Below are 13,411 nucleotides of genomic sequence, written 5' to 3'. Positions count from 1 at the left end.
CCCCCCCCCCCCCCCCCCCATAGAAAAGATAAAAATCCGCGGGGCGCCTGGGTGGCGCAGTCGCTCCAGCCTCCGACTCTTGATTTCGGCTCAGGTCCTGATCTCAGGGTCGTGATCTAGCCCAGCCTCTGGCTCCACGCTCAGCGGGGAGTCTGCTTGGGAGTCTCGCTCTGCCCCTCCCCCTGCTCGCGTGAGCTCGCTCTCCTTCTCAAATAAATAAATAAATATTTTTTTAAAAGATAAAAATCCACAACAACCTTAATCCTAGAAAACACTCTCTCTCCTTGGTCTGCTCTCTGGCTCTAATCACAGCAAGGTTTAAGTCATCAACTTATTTCGTGGTGCCTTTAATATTGGCAGCCCAGCACCCCTTGCGAATTGGAAATAACTTGAAATTATATCAATTCAAGTAACTTTAGGTACCACTTGGAAATTACTTACAAAAAACTAATTATTATATGTGGAAAAATATAAAGAGCTGTTTCAAGTTCACATATTAGTTAAAAGATTGGGGGGGGCATTAATAATGCCTAATGAAACATGAAAAGAAAGCCCAAAGAAAACATTTTTCCTCTCTCTGAAAATGAGACTTAGGAAACTGGGTCCTTCCTGGTCACTCTGGCCCCCAGGCACCTGGCATCAGCCCAAAGCCACATAGAACAGCTGTGCACGCCTCAGGGCTGCCCAGCTGTGCTTTGGGGCTTTCCCACTCCATCTTCTCGCTCTCACCTTCCCGTCCTCTGCCCCTGATGCTTGTCACTGTGCACGTGACCACGTAGCTGCATGTGATCTTCCTGAAACCAACTCAGAACCTTTGTGGGATGCGGTGGGTGGTAGGAAAGAAGTCCGTCCACCTGGGAGTGCCAATCAGGCTGGCACCTCTGACACTCACCTGTAGCGCACATGCTCCACGGTATCGTGGGTGAGCCTGCTGCTGATATTCTGGCTGTGAGGATTACCTGGCAGGTTACAGAGACAAAGCCATCAAGTCACTACTTCTGTTTCTCCTCTGCGTTCCTCCAAAGCCCTCTCCTTCCGTGTCTCAAAAAATTAAGCATAACTACTATATGACCCAGCAATACCACTCCTATATACTTAAGGGAAATGAAAAGGTGTGTCCACACAAAGATTCATGCACAGAAATGTTCATAGGCAGGTTTATTGGTAAAGTCAAATCTGGGAACAACATGAATATCCATCAGCTGATGAACAGAGACAAGATGCGGTATATCCGCACAGTGGGAAAGTATTCAGAACAAAAAGGAACAACCTACTGGCTATGTCACGAATGAACCACAAAAACATGCTAAGAAGTCACTTACTGTATGATTCCATTTATATGAAATGTCCAACAAAGGCAATGGTATAGAAAGAGATTCAGAAAATAGTGGATTAGTGGTTGCCTGGGACTGAGGGGTCAACAGGGATTAACTACAAACAGGCATCAGAGATCTTACTGGGGGAGTGAAAATGTTCTAAATAATTTATAATAGTAGTAGCACCACTTGATAAAGTTACCAAAATCACTAAATTGTACATTTGAAATAGATGAATTTTATGATATGTAAAATATAATTCCATTTTTTAAACAATTTTTTAAACAAATAAACCAATTCCCATAGAACGAGATGGGATCCAGGAAGAACATTCTGGAGATGGAAGTCAGCTCATAGGCAACCAGGCCAATGTAAGAACCTTTTCTGCAAGTTCCCTGAAAGGTGGTTCTGATAATTCCAGGGAACCAAGTACACAACCTCCAGAGGCTGCCCTTTCCCCCAGTCATGAGACAGAGCCATGAACACCACTTAATCTAAATCCCCCTCTGTTGTCCTGTGTTCACACCCATGCTACTGGCATCATTCCTGCACACATCTAATTTCTCCAAATATGTGAAGGGGGCCATCACATCTCACTTTAGCCCATTCTCAAGGTTAAAGTCTCTCCTAATTTCACTTGTCGATTTCTAGTTTTCCTCCCCTCCTCGGATCCCCCAGGGGTGTGCCCCAAAGTATCATCATCATCTCTCAAAACACGGCCCCCAGACGAGGATGCAGACCTCTCAAGGGTCAAGACATGCAGGGATCAGGCATAAGCATTTCTCGGGAGCAGGACCACAGATGTGCGTTAACACAGTCTTGACATTTTTTGTTTTAGGGTTTGTTCCTTTGTTTTCTCATTCCATGCCATCTGGTCACACTGGATTTCTGGCCACTAAAGCTACCAATGTTCCTTTTCCATAGCCACTAGTAACCAGTTGGACTTGGTACTTCCCCTCTCAACACCCTGGTTTTTAGCTCCACACCATCAACATCACCTACAGTCTAGATGTTGTTGCCCCTCGACACCTTTCCCATCGTTACGACTCTTGCAAAGGTTCAAGTCTTGTGGATCTCCTTGCAAATCATGGATTCAAATCAAGATAAGGTCCCTCACTGGCATCGCCCCTAAGAAACTATTCCCCAGATTTAAAGCTCCACTGGCTGCCCAGGATCTTAGTGTGGCACGATACGATTATCATCAACTGAGGGGGTCTGGAGAGGGCTCAGGGCTGGTGCCCTGGAGATCCAGCTCCCCCAGCTCGGGCTCTTCCTGACTGTGTGGCCACGGGTTAGCCACCTACCCTGTCTGGGGCCCAGTTTCTTTATCTGTAAAACAGAAGTAAGGACAGAACCTGTACCTTAGCTCCTTTGATAGCAGTGCCTGTACCCTAGTTTGTGGGAGAACTGAGGGGGAGGGTGGAGCTAAAGCATCTGGAGCAATCCCTGGAGTGAGTGTTCAGGACACCAGGGCACTCACCGCTCTCACCCCTCCTGCACCTGCTACTGCTGCTTTCAGTTCAAGCTCCCTTTCCAGGCTGCCCATGCCATCCACAGTGACTGCCCATGCTTTCTAGAATAAACATCAGACTTCACAGGGCACCTACAATGCCCCTCCCTACCTCTCCAATCAGACCTCCTCCACTCTCCTCCCCTCCTCTGTGCTCTGGGGCTAATTCCCGGAACCACTAAGGGTCTTGGTTCAGGCTATTACCTCTGCCTGGAATGCCCTTCTCCTCCTCTTTCCCGTGTGAATCCCTGCTCATCCTCCAGGACGTATCCCACTCCTAAGGCAGCTTTTTCTGACACTCACACTGCCAACGCTGTGGCCCTGCAGCCACACACCCCCATGGTATTGGGGGGGGGGGGGCTTTTGTTCACAGCCCTTTACATAGCTGGTCATTTACGTTTATTTTCACTTGATTAAGGTCCTGTGTTGACTAGATCGCAGTCCATGATGGCAGGACTGTGCTTCCTTTGTTTTCAGGATAGCACCGTGCCCCCCTTAGCAAAGTGGCTCAACAAACATTTACGGAGTGAAAGAATGGGGGGGGGGCGCCTGGGGGGCGCAGTTGGTTAAGCGTCTGACTCGTGGTTTTGGCTCAGGTCCTGATCTCTCAGGGTCATGAGATCCAGCCCCACAACGGGCTCTGCACTCAGTGGGGAGTCTGCTTGAGGTTCTCTCTATCCCTCTCTTTCTGCCCCTCCCCACTGATTATGCTCTCTCTCTCTCTCTCTAATAAGGGAATAAACCTTCAAAAAAAGAAAATGCCTGGGGGCTCCTGGGTGGCACAGCGGTTAAGCGTCTGCCTTCGGCTCAGGGCGTGATCCTGGCGTTATGGGATCGAGCCCCACATCAGGCTCCTCTGCTATGAGCCTGCTTCTTCCTCTCCCACTCCCCCTGCTTGTGTTCCCTCTCTCGCTGGCTGTCTCTATCTCTGTCAAATAAATAAATAAAATCTTTTAAAAAAAAAAAAAAGAAAATGCCTGAATATCCTTCCTGCCACCCTACACTCTGCACTGCCCTGTCCCACAGGGTCATCCCACCATAAACACAGCTCCTTTGTACCTCTGTGCCCTTCTGACACTGACCCCTTCTTCTAGAAGTAAACTGTGTGTCCCTGAGCTAATTCTTCCTATCCTGATAGTGCATGTGTTCTAGGGACTGACCTGAGGGCTTGCTACCCCCTCTCCCGTGGAGCCCATTCAGCTCTGTGTGCTCAGCACAGCCCTGGTCTATTAATCTGACGGTTAGTAAGCAGGGATATCAGCTGAATGTAGTTGGCCCCTATTCAATGCAAAACCAGTTTTGGTGTGTTGTTCTTTACCATAAACATTTTCCATGAGATCGTTAGTGAAGCTCGTGAGCTGACTCTGGGGGAACAGTGTGGCTCCTGCATGGTCAAGGTAGACAGTTCCTGAAAGAAAAAGCAGAATAACACTGTGGTTATTTTTCAGACGTATTCCACTCATTTCACCTAGATCCGGGTTGTGCGAGCTAAACCTCGCAGGGGGTATCACCGGGCTACCGACTTCTCCCAGCCTCTTGATAGGACCTCCTTAATCCAAATGTAGGCATGAGCAATGGAAGGTTGCACTTTCCATATTGAACGACCTTTAGAGCCCCAAGCAAGTCTTCCTGATTAGCCAGCTCTTTTGTGACCCTGGAACAACATCCCACACAGAGGAGGAGCCCAACAGACATTTGTGATTCCTGACGGTAAAGCAATTTCACATTATGACTCACTTCCTCCCTGGGATTTCCTTGCCGCTTCCCTGGCAGGCGAGCCCTGATTCTGCTTTCCCATGTGAATTCTACATCCCTCAACCCTAGAGCAGCTCCAACAGCTTTGGACAGTACTAGGATCATAAATGATCTTCCTAGAGTCTCTCATCAACAGAGACAAGCAAATTTAGATGAAAGTGAGATACTGAGGTTTTTCCCATCAGACGGTGGAGACCAGAAGGTTGGATAACTCACCATGTGGGCGAGGTGATGGAAAACAGGCCCCCTGGAACAAGGCTGGTAGATGGCTACATTGATAGAAATTCTTTATGGACAGCAATTTAGCAATATCGGTCGCACTTTAAAAGGCAAACCCACAGGGCACCTGGGTGGCACAGTTGGTTAAGCATCCGACTCTTGGTTTCAGCTCGGGTCATGAGCTCAGGGTCCTAGGATTGATCCCCACACTGGGCTCCGAATGCAGCAGGAAATCTGCTTAAACCTTCTCTCCCTCTCCCACTGCTCCTCTCCCATGTTCTCTCTCTCTTAAATAAACAAATCTTTAAAAAATAAAATAAAATAAAAATAAAACGAAACCCTCTTTGACCCAGCAATCCCTCTTCTGGGAATTCATTCGTAAATACCCGTGGTTTGCGAAATGGCCTGCACGTGAGGACATTTAGTGCAACATTGGCTGCAATAGCAGGAGATTGGAAATGACTTAAATATCCATGAACATGTGTTAAAAATAAAGAATTCTTGTACCTCCATCTAGCACTTTATAAGTACTGACAGGAAGCAAACTCTGAGATACACTTTCGAGAACATACAATACGAATAGATTCATTCCTTCTTTCATTCACTTAAATGTTTTGTGGGGGTTTTTTGTGCAGAATGGATTTTTTTGTTTCTTTTATAACAGCTTTATTGAGATATAATCCCCATACCATAAAATTCACTGTTTTAGCAGATTCACAAAATTGTGCAACCATCACCACTATCTAATTTTACAACATTTTCATTCATCCCAAAAAGAGAGCCCATACCCAATCCATCCAGCCTAGCCCCTGGCAACCACTAATCAACCTACCTTCTGTCTCTACAGATTCGCCAATTCTGGGCATTTCATGTAAATGGAATTATATACTCTGTGACCTTTTGTGTCTGACTTCTTTCACTTAGCGTAAGATTTTTCAGGGGCATCCATATTTTCATGCCCTTCCTTTTTATGACTGAATAGTATTCCATTGTATGGATACACCACATTTATTTATACACTCATCCCATGATAAACATGTCGGTTGTTTCCATTTTTTGGTCTATTATTAGTGATGCTGCCATGACCATTTACGTGCAAGTTTTTGTGGAGACATCTGTTTTCTCCCATTTGGTGGGTTGTCCTTTCTTGGTGGTGTCCATCAAAGCCTAAAAGTTTTTAATTTTGATGAAATCCAATTTGTCTATTTCTGTTGTTGCTATTGCTCGTAATTTTAGTGTCATAAAAAAACTGTTGTCTAATCCAAGATTCTGATGATTATTGTTCATGCTTTCTTCTAAGAGTTTTATATTTTTAGCTCTTATATTTAGGACTTCGATCCTTTTTCAGTTAATTTTTGAGTACAGCGTGAGGTAGGGGTCCACCTTCATTCTTTTGCGTGTGGATACCAGCTGCCCCAACACTATTTGTTGAAGAGACTATTCTTTCCTCTGTTGAATAGTCTTGGCCTTCAGTTAAAAAGCAATCGGCCATAGACATATGGGTTTATTTCTGGACTTACAATTTTACTCCATTGTTCTATGCATCTGTCCTCATACCAATACCACACTGTCTTGATTACTGTAACTTCATATAAATTTTATTTACTTTACTTTCATGGGAAGTGTGAGTCCTTCAACTTTCTTCTCTTCCAAGTTTGCTTTGGCTATTCTGGGTCCCTTCCATTTCTGTATGAATTTTAGGATCAATTTGTCAATTGCTGCAAAAAGGTACCTGGGATTTCTATTGGAATGAGATTCCATCTGTAGGTCAGTTTGGGGAGTATTGCCATCTTAGCAATATTTAGTCCTCAAATTCATGAATACAGGATGTCTTTCCATTGATTTAGATCTTCCTTTATTTCTTTCAATGACATTTTGTAGTTTTCCGTGTTTAAGTCTTATACTTCTTTTGATAAATTTATTCCTATGTATTTTATTCTTTCTGATGCTTTCCTTTATGTCATTTTCATACCTCTTCTTGCTAGTGTAGGGAAATCAGGTAGATGTTGTATATTGAGTTTGTATCCTGTAACCTTGCTGAACTTGTTTTTTAGTTCTAACAGTTTATATGTGGATTCTTTAGGATTTTCTATATACAAGATTGTGTTACCCACAAGTAGAGATGGTTCACTTCTTCCTTTCCGATCTGGGAGACTTTTATTTCATTTTCTTGCCTAATTGTCCTGATTGGAACCTCTAGCACAATGCTGAATAGAAGTGGTGAGACCAGATATCCTTGTCTTATTCCTGATCTTACAGGTAAAGCTGTCAGTCTTTCTCCAGTAAGTATGATATTAGTTGTGGGTTTTCTATGCAAATAGCCTTTATCAGGTCAATTAAGTTTCCTTCTATTTCCTAGTTTCTTGTATTTTTACACTTGAGAAATGTTTATTGAGTACTTACTGTGTGTCTGGCACTGCTCTAGGTAGCAGAGACATAATAGTAGACAAAAGAGAAGCTAGTATGATAGCGACAAAGAAAGACCATAAACAAATAAATGTAAACTGTGTCAGGTAACAGATGCTATGGTTCAATTGTGTAATAAAAAAATGTACACACGCATATAGACAACAGCTCAAAAGAGCTGACTCTGGGGCAACCACCATGGCTGTGGCTGGAGTGAGAGGGGCTCCCTGGCCATTCTTTACCCTCCTTTGGCATCATTTGAGTGCTGTGTAAATGTACTACCTAGCCCAAAAAGTTAGCTTTAGAATAATATTCTCTTTAACTGAGGATTCAGAAATACAAAAGCACTACACCGAAAGAAAGGCTTTTGTGCCCCCTGGGCATCAGGGCGATGCTTATGTGAAGACACACTGCATGTGTGAAACCTGAGGGGTCCCCAGGGAGAACCACAGCCTTGGCCATGGTCCAGGGAGGCTTTTGGGAGAAGCCTGCTTTGGCCTTTGGTCCAGTAGTTAATTTTGCAAAACCAGGCAAGCGTGTTAGATTAGCTGGAGATCTGACCTTCGGAGAAGCCAGCTAGCATCGTGGTTAACAGTGCGGAATCCAAGTCAACCAACTTGTTGAATCCTGCTCTACCACTAGCCATTCTGGATCCCTGTTCCTTCATCTGCAGATGGGATGGGGGTTAAAAGAATTGGTAAACAGAGCCCAGTTTAGTGCTTGGGACACAGTAACACCTCATGAGATTTGGCAAGAAGCCGGCAAATGACCTCCAAACCCACTGGCATTGGGTCTTCAAGAAGGAAATCCCAGGGTCTCTTCTAGATCATGCTTCTTCAGTTCTCAGTTCCACACAGGTTGAGTGGCCATCCACTGGCACCCTGAGACTTCAAGAACCATTTGAACCACATCTGAAAATTCAATATGCTCCCTTCACCAAGACAAGGGAATTCCCATCCTATTGGCTGGGCAAAATATTTCATTTAAAGATTAAGCATGTAATTATCTAGAACTACCACTTAATCAGATAAGCTCTCAAACCTGCACAAAACTATGAAGGGAAGGAGGAGGGGAAAGAAAGAGGAGGTGAAAGTTATGTTATTTTGTTTTGTTTTTCCCTGCCCCATGAGAGAAAAAAAAGTGAATATGTTCCAAGACTCCCAGCTGTGGGATGGGTGGATTTAATCCACAAAAAGTCTACTTGAACTATTAATGTAAAGGAAATGCTGGATACTTGCACTAGATAGATAGACAGACAGACAGACAGAATACAATACAGTAGATGTTAAAGGGGCTCTGAAGGCCAGCCTCGGATCCTAGCTATCACATTTAAATTTCACATTTAAGGGAAAGGGTGCTGTTCTCTGAGGGACACAAGTGAAACAAGTAGGGGCCCAGAACATACCTCTACTTTCCCAGGGTAGTGTTGAGGGAGAGGTCAGCCAGTGGTGGCTGTGAGGGACCAGAGCTGGAAGGATTAGGGGATTAAGCAGGTGTGGTGCAGAAATAATTATGGACTGCACAGTTACAGCCTCTGAGATTTGCTTCCAAAGAATGGGGAGCTTCCTTCCCTCCCTCCACACCTGTGGGTGCTCATTGTATGGTCTATTTCTAGGGTGGAAATTTCCATAATAAAAAATGTCAGGGACAGCAGGCAGAAGCGGAGGGGTGAGGTGCTGTCTCCTCCAGGTGAATGTGCCACTGGGAAGAATGGGGAGGTAGTAAAGGGGCGGCCAGAAGGTCCCCTGTCACCCTCCTGAGATTCCCTACTGAAGTACAGACAGGAGACACACAGAGAGGAGGCCACAGCCCTGAAAACCCCAAAGGGACAGAACAGTCACTACCCCAAACACGAGAACATGACCCAGAAGAGCTGAAATCAGCTACCTGATTAATGACACGGGAAATCACTTGCTGTTCCACCACAAGCTGGGGAGCAGTCACCTGTTGTTGTTCACCGGGACAGAGTAAGTACACCTCCAATCCTGGTGCCCGGTGCCACGACCGTGCCCACTTAACCTCCCGTCCCTCCCTGCTCCACGGGCAGGCGGTTCCAAGTCTCCAGGAAGACCCTCACACGAGGTCCCTGGCAAAACAGTGAGTCCTGACCCGAGCGGGAGCAAACACTGGGCAAGTCCACGGGGCCAGATGGAGCTCGATTTAAAATTTATTTATTTATTTTTAAAGATTTTATTTATTTGACACAGAGAGAGAGAGAGAAAGAGCGAGAGAGAGACAGAACAAGCAGGGGGAGCGGCAGGCAGAGGGAGAAGCAGGCTCCCTGCAGGGAGCCTGATGTAGGGCTCCATTCCAGGACCCTGAGATCATGACCCCAGCCGAAAGCAGACGCTTAACCAACTGAGCCACCCAGGTGACCCTTGATTTAAAATTTAACCAGCCTGTTCTGCCTTGAGGAAATCAAAGGGACGATGTGATCCCGGTCCTCGTGTCCAATTTACAGGCTCGTCCTGTACTTAAAGCTCAAACTGCACGGTTTGCTAATGCGCGTCCCCCAGCGAGCTAGAGTTCGGAGGTATTGCTCTGACCGCAGGAGTGAGAGATGAGGCTTTGAAAATAGAAGATGCGGTGAACTCAGTCTCCCGAGGCTGTAGCCTCTCGGTCCCAACCGCGCGCGCCCCCCGAGTCGCGGTCCCAACCCGGCGCACTGGCCACCCACGCACTGCACCTGTCCGCAGTCGAGCAGATGAACAGTCAGGGGCGCGGGACATTCCTGCATTTTGCGACCCTGGCTCCAGTCGGACCTTTAGAGCCCGGGGTCTCATGGCAAGCGAGGGCAAAAGGAATTCCTAAGCCTGGCCCGCGGAGGGCGAGGACGGGTGAGTAAGGACCATGCTGGTCCTGCACCACGGGAAAGTCTAAGGAGCAAGAGTAGCAAGAAATCTTGGGCTGCAGGTGCGACCTCAGGGAGCCGGGTCCACGAAGCGGACGCGTGGACACGTCCCTCCAGGTCTTTCGATCCAAAATTTATCCCAAATAAGGTGAGCTACTCCCACCTAGAGCCAAAGCTCCTTCCACGTCAGTTCCAGAACACGGGCGCCCGCCACGTACCCCATGCCCACCCCGCACAGGTGCCCCCGCCGGCCTCACCTGCCAGGCGGCCGAATTCGCGCTGGCGCAGCTCCCGCAGGCTGCGCGGGCCATAGCCGTAGGCGAGCGGCTGCTTGCTGGACTCCCGGAACCGCGCGAAGGCCAGCAGCTCGGCACCCTGGGGCGCCGCCGCCGGCCATGACCCAGGGCCGCTCGCCGCGCCGTCCGGGCCGCCGGGCCGGGGGAAATGCCGAGGCCGGCGGGCGGCGACTCCGCCTCCGCCGCGCCTGGGGCCGCACCTCCCTGTCCTCTAAGGGCACCTGGTCCGCGGCCGAGGGCGGCGCCTCTCCTGGCGGCCCCGCTTGCCAGCGGCGCTGACTCACGGAGTTTCACTTCTTTGCGGCCCTTTTCCTGGGGGCGGGGCGAGGAAGTGCCCGTTTTCGTGATCCCTTTGAACAACTTCCCAGTGGAGCCCACGGAGATGCCCCCAAAGCCCCGTCAAACACGAAGCTCTCGTTTATCTATGGTCCCACGAAGAGGCTGGTGGCGGAAGTAACTGCTTTTTCCTGCGAGGCAACCTGAAACCTGGCGATCCTCCCTGCCCGACTCCCCCGGTCCCCAGCCCCGCACGGCACCCGGGACCCTCACTCTCCGCGGCGGGACCCTGGTGGACGTGACCCGTGCCGGGAGACGACTTGCTGCTCCGCACTGGGGTGTGTGCTCGGCGTGTCTGAAAATGCGGCTGAGCAAAGTGTGGGAGAGCAAAAAAGATTGGGGATCCTTGCGGTTGGTTAATACCTGGCTGCGCACCGTCGAAACCGTGGCTCGGATGCGATTCGGACCGGAGGGCCTCCTGCGCTCCGCCCTTGGGCCTGCAACCTGGGTACGGAGTCAGAGCGGCTCTGTTTCGCGCACCAGTGCCTCAGGACTGAGCGGCAGGCCAAGCCCAGGTGTCGGAAGTGCCGACCCGGTGCGGGAGCGAGTGGGCTGGGGCACAGCGTGGGGCCCAGGTGCGAGGCGGGGAGATCTCAGGTGCGATGGCAGGGTGGGGCCGGTTCGGAGGATGGAGTGGAAGATGACCGGGTAATGGAGGCCCAGGCGAGGTGCCTGCTGTGGAATCAAGTTGGGGGGGGCTTAGTGCAGAACCGGCTGGGGAGGGGGGACAAAGTGCTGGGAGCCAGGTGACCCGACTCAGATTTGGGCCCAGTGGGGCAACACACCCAACGGGGGGCGGACCGCTGGCTTTCGACCCATGGTATGTTGGGATGAGGTGGGATGGACGCCCATGCCACAAGTTCACCAACTGCGCGGTAGCCAGGCCCACTGCAGCCCAGTGCGGTGCCTCAGGCCCTTGGGATGCCTGACAATGTGTGAGCCAGATACCTGGGTGCAGATTCTGCCTGTATAAAAAAGCATCCTGAGGGTTACCTCTTGGCCCAGCGTGAGAGCCACCAGAGGGCCATGCAGTGTTGGCCCTCCTGGCCCAGCCCCCCTGTACCAGGTTGCAGTGGAGGGGGAGGTCTATAACAGCCCTGACCAGGGGTTCCCCATCCTGGGGCTGCAGCTGTAAGAGCCAGTTCCCTGGGTGCCCCCATGCTTAGGTGGTCTCCACCTGCAGACAGGCGAGGCTCACCTTCCTCACTGCCAGATCCCCAGGTCCTTACTGGACAAGCGTTCATACTTGTTCTGGAAGGAATGAATGTATCCATGAATGAATGCCTGAATTTGCTCTCTGGCATCACTGACCACCCCATCCTCTTCTGCGTACCTTCTGCCTACACTTGGAGCAAGAACCTTGGGCATTGGTGACATCTTGATCCCTCTCCACTGCACTCTCCTGAAATGCACCTTCTGGCAACAATAACAAGAGCAGGTATGCTCTGGGCACCCGTTCACCGTTACCTGCACTCATTATTCCACAGTTAATTAAGCAGATCTATGGCGTGGCTCTTACAGGTGGAAAGGTAAGTCACAGAGACGTAGAGTAACTTGCTCAAGAGCACACAGCTGAAAGATGGACAAGTCAGAACCTGTGAAGTCAACTTCCAGAGCCCAGCTGGCTAAATGTGTCCAGCAGCCTCTCTGGTACAAGCCTCTGTGGTCCTCAGGGCCTCAGTTTCCCCATGTCTAAGATGGGAGGGTGGTGAGAGTTGGTCCTTCCAGAGACTGTTCGGTGTGTGTGCCACTCACCCTTCCTTTAATGCCCTTCTTTCCAGGGAGGCTCTCCTCCAGGCCAGGCTTTTCAGGCATTAACTTGCATGGATCGCCTAGAAGCCTATAAAAAGGCAAATTCCAATTCTTTAAGTCTGGGTTGGGGTCTGAGGTTCTGTGTTTCCAAGGAGCCTGGGGTGATGCTGTTACTCAGGTCCCTGAACTACACCCTGAGAAGTGAGAGCCTTCCTTATTTCCCTAGGAATGTGAGGGGTACCCACCTCTCGTCAAGGTGTTCAGTGGCCAAGTAACAAATCCCAGCCCCACCAGGGTGCTGCTTTCAGACAAGCTTGCCTAGTGAATCATCTGATTGAGCCAACTCAGGGCAGAACTCTTTAAAAAAAAATTTTTTTTAATTGTGGTAAAATATACAGAAAATTTACCGACTTAGCTATTTTTTAAAAAAGATTTTATTTATTCATCTGAGAGAGAGATTGAGCACAAGCAGGGGGAGAGGCAAAGGGAGAGGGAGCAGCAGACTCCCAGCCCAGCTGGGAGCCCGACATGGGGTTCAATCTCAGGACCTGGAGATCATGACCTGAGCCAAAGACAGACGCTTAACCGTCTGAGCCACCCAGGTGCCCCTGAGTTAGCCATTTTTAAGTGTACAGTTCAGTAGTGTTAAGAATATTCACATTGTGTGCAACCAATCTCCAGAACTCTTCCCCTCTTGCAAAACTGAAACTTCCTGTCTTGCAAAACTGAAACTGTTTCTATCCACAAAACAACTCTCCACCCCACCCCACTCAGCAACCACCATTCTATTTTGTCTCTATAAATTTGGCTATATTAGTGGAATCATAACATATGTCTTTTTGTGACTGGCTTATTTCACTTAGCATAATGTCCTCAAGATTCATCCATGCTGTACATGTATCAAAATTTCCTCCCTTTTTAAGATGGAATATTCCATTGCGTGTATACACTACATCTTATGTATCCATTC

General features: G+C 48.7%; 1 protein-coding gene across 1 annotated transcript in view; it reads right to left on the bottom strand.

Annotated features, from left to right (window-relative positions):
- The window catches only part of MOCOS (molybdenum cofactor sulfurase), a gene marked incomplete at its 5' end in the record, with an annotated part of 77,547 nt that extends 66,983 nt beyond the window's left edge, over window positions 1-10,564 (bottom strand). The window contains 3 exons of the mRNA XM_034642202.1: window positions 893-959; window positions 4,145-4,234; window positions 10,315-10,564. Of these exons, the coding sequence (XP_034498093.1) occupies window positions 893-959; window positions 4,145-4,234; window positions 10,315-10,564 (407 nt within the window). The remainder of the gene's footprint in view (window positions 1-892; window positions 960-4,144; window positions 4,235-10,314) is intronic.
- Window positions 10,565-13,411: the final 2,847 nt, after the last annotated feature.

Source organism: Ailuropoda melanoleuca, chromosome 14 (assembly GCF_002007445.2).
Source record: "Ailuropoda melanoleuca isolate Jingjing chromosome 14, ASM200744v2, whole genome shotgun sequence".
NCBI classification, from domain to species: domain Eukaryota; kingdom Metazoa; phylum Chordata; class Mammalia; order Carnivora; family Ursidae; genus Ailuropoda; species Ailuropoda melanoleuca.
The sequence above is the reverse complement of the archived record's forward strand: the minus strand, read 5'-3'. Positions and strand labels throughout refer to the sequence as shown.